General features: G+C 39.2%; 4 protein-coding genes across 4 annotated transcripts; 3 read left to right on the forward strand and 1 right to left on the reverse strand.

The window, feature by feature from the left end:
• Positions 1–178: 178 nt before the first annotated feature.
• On the forward strand, positions 179–1,748 carry LOC308382768 (duodenase-1-like; the record flags this gene model as incomplete). The annotated part of the gene is made up of 5 exons (XM_080860293.1): positions 179–236; positions 585–741; positions 882–1,014; positions 1,166–1,417; positions 1,587–1,748. 5 exons carry the CDS (start codon positions 179–181, stop codon positions 1,746–1,748), a joined length of 762 nt encoding a protein of 253 aa, XP_080716419.1.
• Positions 1,749–4,177: 2,429 nt separating this feature from the next.
• Positions 4,178–5,733, forward strand: LOC308382769 (cathepsin G-like; the record flags this gene model as incomplete). Its single annotated transcript, XM_080860294.1, has 4 exons — positions 4,178–4,235; positions 4,598–4,754; positions 4,889–5,027; positions 5,536–5,733. 4 exons carry the CDS (start codon positions 4,178–4,180, stop codon positions 5,731–5,733), a joined length of 552 nt encoding a protein of 183 aa, XP_080716420.1.
• Positions 5,734–6,616: 883 nt separating this feature from the next.
• LOC308360277 (granzyme G-like) lies at positions 6,617–7,995 on the forward strand (the record flags this gene model as incomplete). Its single annotated transcript, XM_080832092.1, has 5 exons — positions 6,617–6,674; positions 6,761–6,911; positions 7,022–7,169; positions 7,419–7,685; positions 7,852–7,995. 5 exons carry the CDS (start codon positions 6,617–6,619, stop codon positions 7,993–7,995), a joined length of 768 nt encoding a protein of 255 aa, XP_080688218.1.
• Positions 7,996–12,493: 4,498 nt separating this feature from the next.
• Positions 12,494–15,466, reverse strand: micos13 (mitochondrial contact site and cristae organizing system subunit 13). Its single transcript, XM_080833086.1, has 4 exons — positions 15,307–15,466; positions 14,483–14,639; positions 13,208–13,259; positions 12,494–13,109 (listed from the first exon to the last, which is right to left on the reverse strand). The coding sequence occupies exons 1-4, from the start codon at positions 15,333–15,335 to the stop codon at positions 13,012–13,014; spliced, it is 336 nt and encodes a 111-aa protein (XP_080689212.1). The 5' UTR covers positions 15,336–15,466; the 3' UTR covers positions 12,494–13,011.
• Positions 15,467–20,453: the final 4,987 nt, after the last annotated feature.

Genomic DNA, 20,453 nt, shown 5'->3' on the forward strand with positions numbered 1-20,453 from the left:
GGGGAGGAGATATGAAGGGGAATGGAAGATCTCCATGTGCCTTCTGTAGAGCTAAGAGCCAATAAAAGTGAAAGACAACTTCATGTTTTTTTTCTTCTAAAATGTGGTTCTAGCTACACGGAGCTGTCTTATCCCCTGCAGCACAGTGAGGTGTCTGTCACTTGGGCTTGTGGACATTATGGGTGCTGCAATTCTGCTCTGGCTGGTGCCTTTCCTGTCAATGCTGGTCTTCTCAAGTAAGTTCCTAACCATATATCTGAAATTACACCTTACAATTTACTGCATTTACTGCCTCCTGCACTATTACTGACTTAATTTAATTTTTCAAAGAAAATATAGATTTGTCTATGGTAAATATTAATCTTTTAATTAATGATAAACTTGTATAAACTGATTATATATATACTTTATTATAATGCTCATAATATAATGTCTACTTTCTAATGTACAAGTTGTGGTTATTAAATAACGAGACTAATACTGTAATTCAATTGTAATGAAGACAACTGAGTATACTTGTTAAAACTGAATAACTTCCACTTCTTACACAAATTACTGCTATCTACAATCACTGTGTTTACCAGGCGGCCACGGTGGGTACGTGGGTATCGTGAACGGCACAGTAGCCAAGCCCCACTCCAGACCCTACATGGTCTCTGTGCAGAAGAAGGAGGAACACATCTGTGGGGGCTTCCTGGTGTCTGAGTCGTTTGTCATGACTGCAGCCCATTGCATCACTTGGTAAGTTTTCAGATTCTGGTTATGGTTCTGCTGATGTGAGTTATGCCACACAAGATAACTCTGGTCATGCCCGTCAGATTCATATGGTGAAACTCCATCAAGTTCAAAAAGCGTGTTTTCCTACTCTTTCTCTGTGGCAGGGGGGAGGATTTGACCGTTGTGGTAGGGGCTCATGATATTGAAAAACAGAGCAGTGGCACAAGGATACCAGTGAAATACTACCACATCAACCCCGGATACGACTTTCCCCGCAATGACATCGCACTTCTGCAGGTCGAGAGAAATGCTGGAGCATTTTTCAACTTTCTACACTCATTTAAAGAAAATTTCACAAATCAATTGATGCATTTAAATACAAACTAGGTTGCTTCATTAGTACCTGCTTAAACCATTGCCAGTCACCGCTTTTTCTTATTTTACACAGCTGACAAAACCAGCAAAAAAGCCCAGGTTTGTAGAATGGATATCTCTTCCTGGGAAAGATGGAGACATCAAGGCTGCATCGGTTTGTAGTGTGGCCGGATGGGGAGCAACGAAAACCAATGGGCCTGCAAACAATCTTCTTCTCGAGGGAGACGTGGTCATCATGAAAAGAGAAAAGTGTCAGAAACTCTGGAAAAACTCTAAAATCTCTAAAGAAATGCTGTGTGCAAGCGGCAAAGCAGGATTTTGCCAGGTAAGATTGGACACTGTGTAATTCATCCATACACCTACAGATGACAATGGAGAAACACATTGATCATGAATTCAAATGGCATCAAAAAAACTCTCCGAACGCGATTGACTTACTCTGGCAGTTTTGTTTTGTCTGCCAGCTGTTTTAACCTCTTTGTTGTCTGTTGCAGGGTGATTCTGGCGGGCCTCTTGTTTGCGAGAGCATAGCTGTGGGGGTAGTGTCATTTAATGAGAAAGACAACTGTGACAAGCCAACAAAGCCAAACGTCTACACAAAAATATCAGGATATCTGCCCTGGATAAAGAGTGTATTAAAGAAGGTCAAGTACTGAAGGAATTAGATAAATGTTAAAATACAAGAGGACTTATCTTTCCATGATTATTTGATTGCATTTTTATATTTCTTTATATGCTTCTTTATATAATTACTATTTCTCACAGTGTTTTACACAACTTGGCCTGAAGGTCTAAACCTGGTAGAGCAAGCAAACAGACTGCACTGGCATTATTGATAGTGTTACTTATACTGTATAATGTCATCAACCAGTTAACTAAATTACTGTTAGCAACATGCTTCTTGTGAAATTCTGCAACGTGCATCTTTCAATAAGTGGTGACGCTGCAAAATTGCAAACGTTCAAAGGTAGACCATGGAAACATGTGGCTAGTACATCAGAGCTCAGAATGCTTTCCTGTGGGTGACCTCATTGCTTGGGGGACGACAGCATTGATGCAGGGGTCTGTAGCTTCAGGGGTCTTTATCAGAAACTGTTCATGTCAGATGACTGTCAGAGCCACATTGCACTTGCAAATTGTCACCAACATGAGTCAACATTACTAATGCAGACTGTCCTAAACTGTTACGTGCATAAAAATGATGATTAGATATTTGATTACTTAGCATTACATATCACAAATGTCACCTTTGGTTGTCTCAGTAGATTTGGATATTTAATGTAAATCTTTACAACTATTCACAAGCAACTGTATTATTATAAAGGTGCCTGCAATAAAACTATATGTTTAAATAAATAATGTGTGGTTTGCAATGACTATTCACTTTGGATTGTCTCTAACTTTGCCTTGTACCTGTCCTCCAGAAATAGCGTCACATTTCTTAACTTATCATCCTTAAAGTGGCTCGGCACTTTAAGGGACTTTAAGACGTGCAGTCTGAAAACAGAAAACCACAACCTCCTTTCAGTTCGATAAAACCAGCTAGTCTGAGCCATCCTGCACTGCAAACCCTGACACCTCAAGAGGAGACATGCACACTCTGTCCTGTCCCCTGCTGGTTCTACTGAAGCAACAATGCCAAATGATATGAAGTCTGGTTATTTGCCCTGTAGTGATTCAGACAAAATGCACGTTTCCTTCATTTTTGAAGCCTGTCATGCCGAGAGGACCAAGAATTGGAGCACTGCAGCAGAAAAAGCCATGCAGTACATGGCATCAGCACAGATCAATGGAAAGCATGTCTGTGGAGGCTTTGTCATTAAGCCCAACTTTGTACTGACAGCAGCTCATTGCAACGCAAGGTACCACAGTACCACAGTGAGCAGCTCAGGGGCCCAAAGCGTCCCTGAGAGCAGCTGACACACACTGAGCCAAATCAGGGCTGGACCTGGCCGGTGATGGCAGCCGCCAGAGATGAGCCCAATGCCTCTTTCTTTTACCTGCTCGTTTGTAAAGTAGTTTAAATTTCGAATGTGTAGGATCTGTGCTATGTAAATAACCTTGCCTTGCCTTAACAGTGAAAGGGTCATGGACACCTCCTAATGCATGCCTCTGACACCAGTCGATATAAATAAACAAGGGGGTTATTGTTTGCAATGGCATTGTGGCATGGTTGCACAACTACAGAAGAACTGAGAAGAACTTGTCATCCCCAGTAAATATGGGCAATATCGCCATCTCCTGGTTCAAAGCTTACATCACTTTGATGAAAGAGAGGGGATTTGATGCTCAGAGATGCGTTCCACCAAAAGCATTGTTGACCAACAACTATGGCGACTAAGAGAGAAAAAGTCTTCATAAGGATGGTCTCTCCATCATTTAACAACCGTAGCTGTTCAACCACGCTGTGGGAAACCCATTCCAGCTCAGTTCAGTTGATGCTTGACAGCCAACTAAAGCCATTGTAATGACTGCCCACCACAAGCCTTAAGGAGGAAGTTTCTGAGGATGTGGAGAAGCCCCTCATGGTTGAGGCTCATGCCTATGCCCACATCACAGAAACACAGCAACACACCATGACACATGCCTCATTGTAATCGTTACAATAACCCTGACACTGACAAGCAATCAAAGACTGAGACTCAAGTTTTGCTACAGTTGAGCTTGTGGCTGGGCTGATGTGTTTTTTTCCTTATGTGGTTACAAAGACGTGACAGATGTTGTGTGTGTCATGTCATCAGTATTAAAACAAATTATAAGTGAGATCTTTCATTCTCAGTCATTCATTCATTCAGTGGAAGTAGTGATGGGCAATACAAGTCACCCCCACAAGGTGAGTGTGAGTGTTTGTGTCTGTGAGTATGTGTGTATTTCAGAGTGTGTGTTTGTCTGTGAGTATGTGTAAGTAAGAGGGGGAGGAGATATGAAGGGGAATGGAAGATCTCCATATGCATTCTGTAGAGCTAAGAGCCAATAAAAGTGAGACAACCTCATGGGTTTTCTTGTGTAATGTGGTCTAGCTCCCTGGAGCTGACTTATACCCTGCAGCACAGTTAAGTTTCTGTCACTTGGGCTTGTGGACATTATGGGTGCTGCAATTCTGCTCTGGCTGGTGGCTTTCCTGTCAATGCTGGTCTACTCGAGTAAGTTCCTTATCATATATCTGACAACCTAAATGACACCTTACAATTAAATGCATGTACTGCCTCCTGCACTATGACTGATATAATTTAATTTTGTCAAATAAAATATAAGAAAATGATTTGTCATGCAAGATTCAATTATAAATTTGAATTCATGACAAACTTGTATGAACTGATTAAACATATATTTTCTATAATGCACAAGATATAATGTCTACTTTGTTTATTTACAAGGAGTGGCTATTAAATAATGAGACTAATGCTGTTATTCAATTGTAATTAGGACAACTGATTATACTTGTACAAACTGTAGAAACAATTCTTGTTATTATGGTGACATCCACAATCTATGTGTTTGCCAGGCGCCCAGGGTGCGTATGTGGGTATCGTGAATGGCACAGTAGCCAAGCCCCACTCAAGACCCTACATGGTCTCTGTGCAGAAAGAGAAGCAACACATCTGTGGGGGCTTCCTGGTGTCTGAGTCATTTGTCATGACTGCAGCCCATTGCATCACTTGGTAAGTTTTCTGATTCTGGTTCTGCTGATGTGAGTTATGCCACACAAGCTTACTGTGTTCATGCCTGTCAGATTCATATGGTGAAAATCCATCAACTTAAAAAAGCCTGTTTTCTTACTCTTTCTCTGTGACAGGGGGAAGAATTTGACCGTTGTGGTAGGGGAGCATGGTATTAAAAAACAGAACAGTGGCACAAGGATACCGGTGAAATACTACCACATCAACCCCGGATACGACTCTAGAACTCTTCACAATGACATCGCACTTCTGCAGGTGGAGAGAAATTCTAGAGCATTTTTCAACTTTCTACAATTTTAAAGAAAATTTCACAAATTCATTTGATGCATTTAAATACACACTATGTTGTTTCATTAGTACCTGCATTAACCATTGCTATTCAACGTTATTTTTCTTATTTTACACAGCTGACACAAGGAGCAAAGAAGTCCAACTCTGTACAATGGATATCTTTTCCTCAGAAAGATGGAGACATCAAGGCTGCATCAGGTTGTAGTGTAGCCGGATGGGGGAAAACTGAAACCAGTGGGAATGCAAGCAATGTCCTTCTCCAGGCAGATGTGGTCATCATGAAAAGAGAACAGTGTCAGAGACTTTGGAAAAACATCTCTAAAAAAATGCTGTGTGCAAGCGGCAAAGCAGGCTTTTGCCAGGTAAGCTTTGTAATTCATCCATACACCTACAGATGACAGTGGACAAATGCCTACATCAAATACAAATGTCAGAACCAAACTGACTTCCTTTGCCAGTTTCATTTTCTAAGCCAGCTGTTGTAACCTTTTTGATGTCTGTGTCTCTGCAGGGTGACTCGGGTGGCCCTCTGGTTTGCAAGAGCAAAGCAGTGGGGGTAGTCTCATTTACAGAGAGAAACAACTGTGACAAGCCAACAAAGCCAAACGTCTACACAAAAATATCAGGATATCTGCCCTGGATAAAGAGTGTTTTAAAGAGTGTCAAGTAATGAATAAATAAGATACATGTAAATGTTTAAATAAAAAGATGACTTATCTTTCCATGATTATTTGATACATTCTTTTATTTCTTTATATGATTCTATAAATAATAACTGTTTCTCAAGGTGTTCTACATAACTTGGCATGAAGGTCTAAACCTGATACAGCAAGCAACGAGTGGCACAGTGGCAATGTCATCAACCACTTAACTCAATTACTGTTAGCAACATGATTCTTGCGAAATTCTGCAACGTGCATCTTTAAATAAGTGGTGACGCTGCAGAATTGCAAACGTTCAAAGGTAGACAGTGGAAACATGTGGTTAGTACATCAGAGCTCAGAATGCTTTCCTGTGGGTGACCTCAGTGCTTGGGGGACGACAGCATCGATGCAGGGGTCTGTAGCTTCAGGGGTCTTTACGAGAAACTGTTTATGTCAGATGACTGTGGTCGGAGCCACACTGCACTCAGAAAAGTCACCAAAATGACTCAACCTTACTAATTCAAACTGTTTTAAACTGTTCTTATAAGTTCTTAAAATAATTATTAGAAATTCAATTAAAAGACATATCACACCATTATATGTAAATGTAAAACTATTCTAGCTATTCATAATTATCATTATATACTGTAGGTGCCTGCAATAAAATAAATGTTTAAATATACAATGTGTGGTTTGCAATGACTATTCACTTTGGACCATCTCCAACTTAGCCCTGTACCTGTCCTCCAGAACTAGTGTTGCATCTCTGAACTTCTCATCTGCACTTTAAGCAACAAACCATCGCAGTGTGTGGCCTGAAAACAGAAAACCACAACATCCTCTCAGCTTATTAAAACCAGTTAGTCTTAGCCATCCTGCACTGCAAACCTCAACACATCAACCGGAGACATGCACACTCTGTCCTGTCCCCTGCTGGTCCTACTGATGATTCTCCTGAAGCAGCATTGTAAGTAAAATAATATGCTCATAATCAGTCTGGTTATTTGCCCTTTGTTGATTTAGACTAAATGCATGTTTCCTTCACTTTTGAAGCCTGTCGTGCCGAGGGGATCATCAATGGGAGCACTGCAGCAGATAAAGCCATGCAGTACATGGCATCAGTACAGATCAATGGAAAGCATGTCTGTGGAGGCTTTGTCATTACTCCCAACTTTGTACTGACAGCAGCTCATTGCAACGCAAGGTAACTCATTTCACCGAATAGCCCACTAGGAATGACATTCGTGCTTTCTTTCTTTTCTTTAAATGAATAATGACAGTTTGGGTGTTCTGTCTCATTTTCTTTCTCAAAAGAAATATGAGTGTTGTTCTTGGGACACACAACATACATAAAACAGCAAAAATTAAGAGATTCTACATCCAAAGGAAAAACAAATTTATCCCTGAATCATACCAAGTCAAAACTGGAGTCAAAACTGGAAGCGATATCATGCTGTTGAAGGTATGCACCAGTACTTTTTTATTTTACAATCTCTTTAACAATCAATTATTGGGCCAAATTGATGGTCTGTTTTCACTGTGTTCTCTCTCCTCTGTCCTCCCTCTCCTGTCTCCTCCCTCTCCTCTCTCCTCAACCCATTGTTGGGCCAAAGTGATGTTCTGTTCACTGTGTTTTGCCCTTTTTTTGCAATTTTGAAATGCAGTACAATGAATACACTCACCCTGTTTAAGCCTTTGTTTACATTTCTAGCTATCTGGGAAAGTTGCCAAACGTTTGAAACCTGTGCAAATCCCCCCAACTCAGAAGATGAAGATGAAAAATTCCACAAAGTGCTTGGTCGCTGGTTGGGGTAAAACAGGTAGCAAGAACGAAGTATCAAATCAGCTCAAAGTGGCTCACGTTCAAGTCATCGGGTTCGAAGACTGCCAGAGAGCGTGGAATCAGAACGACATCAAGACAAAACTTCCTGAAAGTGTTATGTGCACCAAAGGTTTCAACCGGAATGGTCCGAGTCAGGTGTGTATATACCAAACTGACTATTATTTCGCTATTTCTGTAGCATTTATAGCATTTTTAAATCTTAATTTCAGATAGTAGTTTATAGTGTAGACTATACTCATATCAGAGGAGGAAAGTGTCTCACTTTCATATTATTATACTTCTTCCACTTTGCTTCTTCCAGGGAGACTCTGGCGGCCCTTTGGTGTGTAATGGCATGGCTGTGGGTATTGTGTCATTCAACCTGAATGAAGAGTATAAACAGATCATCCCTGCTGTCTACACTCAAATATCAAAATTCCTACCGTGGATTAAAAGCAAAATGTAAGATCCTTCCTTAGAAGAAATGCAAAGTTCATGCAAAGCTGAGCCTATACATGTAATGAAATCAGATATGCATGTCAATAATGTCATTGGTGTCAAGAACATTTCTTGTTTTATTATATCTGTGCCATCTTTTAATGATGAATTATAAAACAACTTTCCACATTGCTCTGGAAAAGCTGGACTTTTTTTGCTGTTTCATGTCCTTATTATTGCCAATGAAAAGTCACACAAGATCACACAAGATTGCTCACACTAATCAGTGAGCTGAATATGACAATTTAAGAATCTTTAATGACCTTGAATAGCCAGAGGCTATCTATGGCACCTTTAAATAACAGCAGAGGAACAGCACAGACATTTGAAGTTTAAGCTAAATAAAGTGCTGTGGTGGGTCCACATACAGTCATAGCACGGTAGCATTTGCATTAGAGATGACTAGATTTGGGGTTTCTCTCTCATTGCCCTTTGCATCAATTCATGATTTCAAGCAGAATCCCAGCATTTTAAGGAAAAGGATGAACATTGTTGATGACAGTGAAATTGGGTTGACTTGTTGGGTTGATGGGTAGAGTTCTGTCTCATTTCTGATTATTTGTCACCAATAATTAAGTGGTGAGAAGCCACAACCTGAGAGCTCCTGTGAACTGGGTCAGATGAGTCTCACGACACCACGCTCCATGACAGATGACATATGTTTGTGAGTGTGTGTGTGTGTGTATGCACTATCTGAACTTTTAAACTATACACTGACGTTCTCACAGAGAGCTGCATAATGTGGTAGGCTTCATTGTTTCCTAAGGTGTCCCTCAGGTCTTTTCAGCGCTCTTTAACAATGCATGACTAACTGTGTATTTATGGTGACATTAGCACAGGTAAGTTCTCGATCATACTATCTACAAAGGACCAGGGATCAGAACTCATTACATACTTTCAAAGTGTCATAAAGCAACACAAACCCATGAGAAAAGTGTCTGTTGAATCTCTGGTCTGTCCGTCTTCCTTCCTAAGAACCCACAGCCCAGTGTATGACACGGTATGGTTTGTGCTTCGTCAGCCGCTACTACAGCTCTCTTCAACTACTGACAAACGAGTCAGCCACGTTTCTGAGAAGAGGGTCCCAACCCGTCACCACAAACGTGATTTCATGAAGTCTTTGTGGTTTCTGTGTAGCTTGGCTGATGAGCTGTGCCATGAGCGGTTGAGCTATAGGGGCTCTGTATGCGTGACACGCAGGACACGCAGGACACACACACACACACACACACACACACACACACACACACACACACACACACACACACACAGACAGCACATAGCTTCTAAGTGAAAACATTTATAGTAATATATTTATATATAAGATATATTTATATATTTATTTAACTTTACAAGTTTGAGTGTCACTCAAAGCAATAGTCGTTTCCATGAGATATGTGCCCTGTCATTAAGAAAACTACAGATGTCTCACAAGTATAAATATGAGTGTCTCTGTTGAAACAGGGTGTGATTTATGTGAACGAAGGCCACGCTAAAGAATATGGGCACACCAACTACCTCTCTTCACTGCATTGGCAGTGCAGGCACATGCAGGTAACCCAGGTATGGGTGATTTATTCCAATGGTAAGTTATGGATACATATGCATGTTTACTTATGTTAAACTATTTCCGCCTCGTCTGGATATAAAATCATGCCATGGGAAGAAAGCGGAAGACAGAATGGCTCCTTGGAATACTTGGCATTGGTGCAGCGTAATAGCACACATACTGTAAGTGTGGAGGATTCCTCATTGTCTCAAGTATGTTGTCATGGCTGCACACTGTGACAAAAGCTTAGGCCTCCTCAAGCATAACAACCCCAGATATTCAGATGCTGCTGCAGATTTATAATGCCTGTTTTACTCATAGTGATGAGAGGACTGTTCTTGGCCACACACCGCATAAAGGGAGATGTTAAAAGAGGCAAAGTGCAAGGCAAGATCAAGCTTGAATTATTCAAAACTTCCCTGGCTGGAAATGTCATAATGCTATTAAAGAACGTTTTTATCATCAACATTTCTTATGTGAAAGGTTGGCACTGAAAGTATAGAAAGTTTTAGCTCTTCAAGGCTTAAGCCCATATTGAAATATTAACATGTTTCTGTAACTCTTCCTTCTACTGAATGTGAAGATATCCAAACATGTGAAATAAGGCAAATTGGTGAATATCCCAGCAATAAACAAAGTGCTTTGTTGCTGGTTGGGGTTTCACTCATGACAACAAGAAAACCACAGACGATCTACAGGTTGTAAATGTCAAGACCATTGACAAAGAGGAATGCATGTGTGAGAGGACTGCTGGCAAATGTCATCTGTGCTGGAGGATATGAAACCAAAAAAGGGGTATGCCTGGTTTGAGCATCATTATATTTAATCTGCAGTATGTCTCAACGGTAATTCAGTGTCAGTGCGTATACTTTAACTTGTGAAAGTTACTTAAGTGGGGCAAGGGATGTCTACTCATATTACACTTGTATAATTGTACGCCTGTTGATTTGTTCATGTGTTGATTGTTTCATTCAACCTCACAGGAGACTGTACCGACCCTAATGTTCCTAATTTGTTCACTTAGATCTCAGTGTCCCTAGATCAGGGAACATATCCAGTAATCCGTTCCTAATTAAAGGTAGAGGTCGGCGATTCTGACAAAAGGCTGTTGATATTTTGAGCTCAACAGCAATTTAAATTACACCCCCACCTTCTGTGCTCCTGAAGTTTCTGATAGCAGTTTATAAATATATATATATATATAGATTGATTATACTTAAAGGTTGATTATACTAATCAAGTCATAGGTTGGTGTATATATAGGTTGATTATACTTATTATTAGATATGCCAAGTATCTCAATAAATATTATATTTTTTTATGTGTTGATTGGCACGAATTGTTTATGGCTTGGTCCGAGCCAGGTTTGCTTCCCATTTAGAGCCAGGGCAGTGCACAGAATGAACAGACAGCTAGAGGGCAGTGAAGAATAATTCGCTATATTTCACAGAGATAGATACCTGAGACTATGTCCTCTTTCTTGCTACAGGAATGGGAAGGTCATCTCATCACAAACATGGCAGTAAAAAAAAAGGAAAGTCACAATGAGCACTTCCAATAAAATGATAATATCTAAAAACACTGCTTGGAAGACGATTCTTGTTAAATTGATTATTTCACTACGGTGTAAATATGACACTTGTGCTTTATCAAACATACTCATTCAACAAAGACACGGTCTGACACTGACTATCAGTCATTCAGTAATTCTAAAATGAGACACACTCCAACTTAAAGTGTCACAAACCCATTTCCCATCACACATATTTTCACACTCCTACGCCCTTTTCAAGTCTCACAATGGAGAGACCTGAGTCACATTCCACATTGACCTAACAATGAGACCACAAGGACGGCTTTAGCATACACCCAAGTCAGTAGTAATTTTGATACTAATGATACCAATAAGCTAAATAGAATTCAGCTTGCATCTACACCCAGCCTGAGTGAGTGTCAGAGAGCGAAGAGCTCAGAGGGGCAGTCTGACGACTGGAGTGACAGACCAGTGATACAGGGTATGGGTATTATAAGCATGTCTGGCCACTGAACCAAGGTCCAGTGGCAACTATCCAAACAGTGACATACTGTTTTGTGGTTAATGCTAGTTATGAAACTGCCACTTTTTACACACATTGGCTTGAATGCAACTAGACTTGCAGGTGACCCCACAATGTGTAAATGTGGATGAAATATATTTGCCCGTTGCTATAACAGACATAGGCCAGTACATAGACCTAGAATGCGTATTGGGCCAGTATCCCACCAGCATTTAGATACTGCTTCCACTTTGGAGTGCACACTTGACCTATGGGCCTATATTGCCCTCTAGTGTTGCAAATCTGAACAAACAGTATGATGATACTGTTCACTTATATTGCCGGACAAATATCTTGGTTTCTTGTTTCCGTTGTTTCAGAGTTGCAGAAAAACTGTCCTGATGGAGAATTAAGCCATTGTCCTGTCCATTCAAATATGTGTTATAGCGGGAGTCCTTCAGGAGTTTCTTTTTTATATTAAAAAAGAAAATAGTATGTAAGCAGCTAAAAATGTAATGAACTTTGGAACTTCAACGTGCAGGCTGTACCTGTAGAACCTGTAAGGAACCTGTACTTGTAGAGCTGCTAGAAAGATTACTAAATGGCCTTCCCAAGAGCCTTGAAAAAAGTACCTCAACTGCACCATTTCATCCAAAGCTGGTTAAAAAGATGAATTGATTCATTTAAATGGTTTTAATCAAACATGATCGAATAACAAAACAAACTATTTTAACAGCAGTGAAGTCAAATGGTAACACCGCTATTTCACTAGCATCTATTCCATCAGCCACTGACTGACGAGGATCTCTCTCCATTTTCTTTTTTCTTCAAGACATTTCTATGGCCGAGATTGTTTTTCAGTGTTTAAATAAAGACCCATGTTAGAAATCTGACATGATAAAGTTTATTAATCATGAAAACAACTAACTGGTAAATAGCTAACTGGTTATTTACAAAATAGAATTGATTTTGATGTTGTAAAAAATATGTTTTTTGGTTGGGAGATATAACCAAGTCCGAGTTAGAATACAGCAACATACACTGCACCACTGAACATTCCCTGATAAATAAAAACTGTGAAGATAGACAAACACATTGATTTAAATAAACAACGGCTTCATATACTTAGTGCTCTTTAGCATTTTTGTCTTTTTTAGTCTTCCACAAGGCAGATTGTGAACAAAAATACTATAAATGTATTGTAGAGAAGTTTGCATTTATGAAATCCCAGTACAGAAGTATCCAATGAATTCAATTATAACTAAGCCACTTGCACCCCATCTTGAATGAAAGGGGGACATATAACTCAATTTGAAGCTTGTGTCATGTAACTCAATTTGAAGCTCGTGTCCAATAGCAACATAATTGGATAACTGAGTGTTGGTGAGAAAAACATTCTTCACTTGGTGAGGTTTTTTAAGTACTGTAAGCCTTGGCCGGTGTATTCGCCCGCTCTGGTTGGAGCGACAGACAGCGCATTAATAGACTTCTGCACTCCTACAGAGAAAGAAGAAGTAGAGAGTAATTGTCAAATGCACACAGCGCATGGAATGGTATATCAACGGAAAGAATGACCAAGTGTGAGAAACACTTACCAGAGTTCCAGGCTTCAAGTGGAGAGAGTTCTATTTTAGGTGGGGTAGGCAACTGCAAACCAGGGAGAAATGAGGCTGGTTAGTCTGGTAGAAATAGCATGGAAATCAACACCTCCATCTTTATTTCATGGCTCAGATTGTTGTATACCTCTCCTTCAGCATCAATTACAACGAATGACACATATTCACCATATTGTCCTCATCACTGTGGAACTAGACAGGGGTGGCCTCTATCTCCATTGCTCTCTACATTAGTAATGGAGACCCTAGCATCCTTGTGCAGCAATTTGTATATATATATATAGGGGGTCTTTACAGCAAACCAGGAACACATTGCATGTCCTTCTCTATATCTCCTCTCTCATCAGCCCCACTTTTTCTGAATAATCTTGAAGAACTCATTAGATTCTCTGGCAATAAACTCAACCTTGGTAAAAGTGACCTGTTAACCATTACTACAGCCGCCAGTCAAATCTCTTCTCATTCCCTGCCATTTAAAATAATGAGTTTAGATATCTTAGGTGTGTCTGTTAATAAGACTCACTCTCAACTATTAAAGGTCAATTTTACTCCACTTCTGGAAGGCACAAAACAGGACCTTACCCGCTGGTCAACTATGCCCTTATCACTAGCCATGTGAATCAATACAATCAAAATGAACATCCTTCCACAAGTTTTACATTTATTTCAGTGCATTCCATTCCAGACATGAAAGCAAACAATCTTAGGTTATCCTTTATTTGTTGCAGTAAGACTCCTAGGATGTGGATACATGCATGGCATTTTGGCTCTACCAAATTTTCAAATATATAACATTCCTTAAAAGTGTGGTCCCAATTTAGGAAACACTATGGGTTTAGTCTCCATGTCTATTTCTGCCCAGTTGCAGCCAATCAACTGTTCCCAGCCTATCACTTAGATAAAACACTTGATTGGTGGCTCAAAAAGGGAGCTTTGAATATTAAGATGTTGCATAAACAAGACCTTTTCACATCTTTCCTGTATATACAAATCAGATAAATAATAACATCTCTGGATTCAATCATCGTAGCCAAACCTGAGGTTAAGGGAATAATATCAAGGCTTTATACAGCTATATTTGATATGGAAGGCTCTTTCACATTCACAAACTGTAAGGGGGATTTGGGAACAGACATAGCCAAAGATCAATGGACTAGAATACTTAAAATAATTCACTCTTCCTATGAACAGAGCAAACACTTTTTCCTATACCCACTAAAATATCCAGTATGACTTTTTTTTTTTTTTTTTTACCTCCAGTCCAAAGTACTTCGCCCATTCGTCCACTGCGGGAGGGATGGCAGCTTTAGCTTTCCCAAGCACCACTGAACCCTCCTCACTGCCGCCAAGCAGGCCGGAGTCGTAAGCAACATAGATCGCTCCTCCTGCAATGGTCAACTTCGTAGCAAGCCTGAGAGATATACATAGTATGGTTATTTTTCGCACAGTAACACTGTGACCAACCACACCATAAATTATGTCAGTTTTGCGATGATAGTGCATAAAACGCCCGTACATCCTTAGTATAGAAAATACCTTAGGTGCTTCTGCGCAACATTATACAACTGTTGTGATAACTGAACTATGACATTTCAACCACACCTCAATGGCCCTGCCATCTTCCTCGAAGAACAACTATCTGGCTGTACTTGCCTATTTTAGGCATTATTCTTTTCTTTTCAATCTTATCCAGTTAGAGCAGCGACAATACACCTCTCTGTAGGCTACGTTGCTCTCCTATGCTAGATGGCTAGCATCATAAGCTTTCTCTATGATCTTGGCCCTAGCTAAATACTAGCTTTCTGTTCCCACGTACAACATGTGAGTTGTATTTTCCCTCGAACGATTTACTTGCCTTCAAAGCAGGAATTAATGTACTGAATGTACTTAGATACATATTCTCGTTAACACAGCTTTCTGTCATATAAAACATAACGTTCGCTATTTATCTTTTTAGCTCAATTTTATGTGATACACAGCTATAGATAGGCTAGCTACGAACACCTTGACAGCTTGCTAACTCATGTTAGCGTTGTTAACGTTGCCTTCACAAAAAAAGACATATCTAGTACACTTACTTGACAACAGGCAAAATCTTGGCCGCCATTATACAGCAAAGTTAAACTAAGCTAGGGTTACAGATTCTGATAAACACAGCAACAACTGCTACGGAATCACTGGACCAGTCTCAGCCAGCCCCCATTCACCGACAAGGACATGAGTGCACAGGAGCAGAGCTAGTGAAGTAAGGGTGCTATTTGACAGCTATCTGAACAACGATTGCAGCAGATTCGTCATACGTCCTAAGTAAAGAAATAATTTTCAACAATGCTGCCACATACTTTAATGTTTATGCCCCATTTGGTTACTGATAAAGAAGTGATCTCTCTTATTGGTCTCAGACACAGAGATTAAGCAAAACAATGTTGCAGATATTTGTAGAGTAACCTTGGCTATGGCCTACACTTGGAGTCCTTTCTGAATATATGGTTGCAGGGGGCTTTACTGAACTTAATGACTTTTTTCACATTACCACCTCTGTAATTCTGTTTATTTTGTGTGAATCTCATCCACAACCGTAAAAAGATTATCTGAGTTTATAGGTCTTCAATTATTAAACAGTTATTCTACTGTTGCATCAAAGTCAAAGGCTCATTACAGTAACTGGCTTAGCATCATAATAGGGTGTGTAAGATGTACATTTCTAGTAGCCTACTTTATCTGTCACTCTGTAAATTGTGGAAACTATTTTGAAAACCTCAACATATAAAAACACAGACAGAAATAAGCAAGGCAAAGTAATTTTTGCGGATCAACAGGGTGCCGATAATAGTTTGTTATTTCTTAGCCTGCTTGCTTTTCGCATACAAGTGAACTACCATGTCATAAACTAGTATTTTTTTTACCCACAATTTGCAGTAGTTGGTAGTTCAACAAATTAATGATTTTTTAATTTATATTTTACCATCGCTTCTCCACTGAACACATTGGACCCTCTTTGACCAGACCAGACTCTTTTTTCTTCCATCCTGACCACTGTCAAGGCATACCCAGGCAATGCAATCGTCAGGGAGCCACCACCACACACTTGACCATTGTGTAGTGCATGTCCAAAATTGATCAATCCTATTTATTAACAAATGGTCAGAGAAGTTGTTGCATGCTATTTTAGATGTTACCTGGCTAACTGAGTTATCCTGCTTGGTACAATACCCTCACCTGGACTCTAGCTCTGGAAGGCAGGTGTCTGACTGATGTAGAGTTTGTATACAAAACCAAAGGTGACATTCCTTGCACTTTTCCCTTAGTAGAGGGAAATAACTATTTTTTTGCTGGCGTGTGAGTTTTTAGTATCATATTTTGTTATACTTTTTTATCAAGTAGGCTGCATCATCAATTTCATATTTTTTTACAAAGTAGATTGAACTAAATTTTATAAGTTGCTTTAGTAAACCAAACTAGATTTCTACCCGATAAATTAAGTTTACTAAAAAAAAAAATGAGGAAAGTGGTTGCCTTAAAAACATCAAGTAATGTCTAATGAAAACTTGAGTATATTTTACTTAAAATCTATTGCAATAGCAACTGATTTGCATACTGATTACATTTAAAACATTAAGTTAGATGCACTTAATTCACTGTAAGCCCTGATAAGTTGAGTTTACTCAAACAAATTGATAAAGTGGTTGCCTTAAAAACATCAAGTAATGTCTAATGAAAACTTGAGTACATTTAACTTCCATTCCATCTATTGCAATATCAACTGCTTTGCAAAGTGATAACACTTAAAGCATTAAGTTCAATGCACTAAATTCCAAGTTCAAAATCACTTGTAGAAAAAGCTTTTGACCGTGTGTCATGGAAATATTTATTCCAAGCCTTGGCACGATTTGGACTGGGTGATAATTTCATTTCATGGATCCGTATTCTATACTCAGAGCCCAGGGCTGCAATAAGAGTCAACGGTCACTTATCTGCACCTTTTAATCTTGAAAGGGGTACGCGCCAGGGCTGCCCCTTATCACCAGCGCTTTTTGCCATTTGCATTGAGCCACTCGCCCAAATGATCAGAGATAATTTGAACATAGCTGGAGTGACAATAGGAGAAAATGAACACAAAATTTCATTGTATGCAGATGATGTACTCTTGTACTTGTCAAATCCTTCAGGTTCCATACCAGCGTTAAAAACAAGCGTAAAACAATTTGGGTACTACTCAGGCTATAAAATAAATATTAATAAAACAGAGGCACTGGATATTAACAGTCTTATTTCAAAACAAATAAAAGATCACAGTGAATTTCGCTGGCCGTCGGAGGGCATTAAATACCTTGGTATTTTTATAACACCAGTGTTGGATAAATTGTTTAGTGCAAATTATGACAAATTAATTAATAAAATCACACAGGATCTGGCCCGTTGGTCCTCCCTTCCCTTGTCCCTGTTAGGTCGAATAGAATCTATCCGTATGAATGTTCTTCCTAGACTACTGTACCCATTTCAGATGCTCCCTATTCCCATACCAAAAGAAATATTTTGTATGCTGGATCGCTTGATATCCCGGTTTATTTGGCAAGGTAGGAGGCCCAGAATACGACTCAAAACTCTACAGCTCCCTAAATCTGATGGTGGGCTTGCTTTACCTAACCTCAAACTATACTTCTGGGCTTCACAACTTAAGCCTATGGTTGCCTGGATCACTAATGATACCTCAACTAGATGGTTAGATATAGAAAAAACACAATGTGAACATATTCTTGAACAGTTACCATTCTCAAACATATCTCTGAAATCATGTGAGGCAAGCATATGGACAAAAAGTACAGCTAATATTTGGAAAGAAATACAGAAAAGGCACAAACTACCTAACCCCTTATCAACCCTAACTACAATCAAATCCATTCCCAATTTTACACCGCTGCATCTAGATGCTGGCTTTAAAAACTGGGCTAGATATGGTCTTATTTATACTCACCAGCTAGTCCATTCAAATAACATTAAGTCATTCACCCAGATTAAAGAAGAATTTGGACTTCCAAATACTGATTTTTTCAGGTTTCTCCAAATTAGGCATTTCTTTGTTCAGCATGGGGAAATTAATAAAATTAGATCACCATCTCCAATAGAACAGTATTTTATTAGAGTACAACGCGGTATTTTGTGTGAAAAAACTATTTCTTGTCTTTACAATAATCTGATTACTATGGACGCACATAACACACTATATATCAAAACGAAATGGGAAAGTGAGCTTCAACAGGATATCTCACAAGAAACATGGGAGGAAATTTGTTCTGAGGCGCATAGGGTTTCTTCCTCCAACAGTTGGAGAGAATTTAAATGGAAAATGGTAGTTAGATTCTTTAGGACACCACACATAACAGGGAGAAGTGGAACATCAGCCACCAGTGGCTGTTGGAGGAATTGTTGGGAAACAGACTCAAATTTCATACACACCTTCTGGTCCTGTAAGAAACTGAAGAAATATTGGGATGATATCTACCTAGCTCTGTACGATATTTTTAAAGTACGTATACCACAGGATCCATTAACTGCTTTACTGGGTGTTATCCCTGAGGGTTTTGAACGCAGAGACATTATCTACCTTTTGCAAATCCTCCTGGCAGCAGCAACTAAAGAAATCACTGTCAATTGGCTGAAGCCTACCGTCCCAACATGTCAATCTTGGATAAAGCGTGTATGGCAACTCTATAGAATGGAGGAAATAACATTTAACTTGAGGCTCCAGAGAGATACATTTTTGAAGAGATGGAGCCCTGCCATGTTCATAATGTTTTGAGAGAGAGCAAGTGTGTCCCGTCCCCGTCCCCCCCCCCTCCCCCCCTCTTGTTTTCCCACTGAATTTGTATTTATTTTAAAGAAACAAATGTTTTGTCTTTCTTTTTCTTTTGTGTCATATGTGTTTTTCTTTTGTGTTATATGTTAGGATATATTTTCTGAGGAGTTTTCCATTTGCTGTGTATGAAATGGATGTTAATGTAACAGTAACTCTTCTCTTTTGATTGTCTTGTGATGACTGTCTTGGATCAATAAACAATAAGTTCAACAAAAAAAAAAATCACTTGTAATATTAATTTATTTCCCTATTGTCCAATTAATATCTTGAAAGGGTGAACAATATTTATTTCTAGTGATGTTATTTCTATAGTTTTTTGTATCATTCCTTTAACTGATAACACTAAAAAAGTAAAAAAAGGAAATAAAAGTAACAAAATTAAGTTTTTGTAATTCACTTCGAGGAACATTATGAATTGTCTTACACACTTTTTACAATGTTCAGCAAGAACGGCAATACAAAAACTTCTAGAAAACAAAAAAAAATCTTCATAAAGTGCAACCAGTTAGCAGATGAACTACTCGAAAGCTGATTTTTCCACGTCTGAATGTTCGTTGCCAGCTTGCGTTTGCCCAAGTAGGCATCACCTGCTGAATGAGAGGAACGTGTGCTTCGTGGACTTTAAGCATCACCTGCTGGGTGAAGAGGAACGTGTGCTTCGTGGACTTAGGGTGGTTCAAATGCAGCGTATTAGTGAGTACAAAAAGGACACAGAAGGCCTGGGAAAGGTTGGCCAGCCCATCAATTGACATGTTCCGGAGTCCTAGAAGTATATTTAAAGCTTAAGGATGCATCTGACAAAGACTAATAAAATGAGTTTAGATATGTATGGTATGTATGTTAGGAATGTCTTCTAAACTAATATGTAGTTTTTCCAACACAGCTGTTAGATCATTTTGCTCAATAAATATTTTGTGTGTGTTTTTTTGTTGAACTGGGTCCACTTTATCATGTTTGAGGACGTAGTTGAAGATGTGATCACATTTTAGGTCAAAGACATACAGAACATTCTTAAGGGTTCACAAACCTAGCACTGTGACTTTTTTTCTCTGCCCTGACCGGCGGAACAGTACCCGCTCCGTGTTAAGGGGTGTTATTTACAAATTAAGCACTGGCTAGGTGTATAAAATATTTGTTGTCAAAAGTATTTTGAAATGTTTGTCATTTCCCAGCATTTATTTTAACTGTATGTTTCTTGTTTATCTCTCAGAAATTTGTACAGGCGTTTACATGGGTAAACATATTTTTAGTTTCTTCAGAATTGGGTCTTTGCTGTTTGTTACTGGTCTGTATTTTTTACATTAAAAAAATGATGACACACGTGGTCTACGCAAAGATCCAACATAGTAGGCTATTTGTAACATATAC

This window comes from Sprattus sprattus, assembly GCF_963457725.1.
Source record: "Sprattus sprattus genome assembly, chromosome: 2".
NCBI classification, from domain to species: domain Eukaryota; kingdom Metazoa; phylum Chordata; class Actinopteri; order Clupeiformes; family Clupeidae; genus Sprattus; species Sprattus sprattus.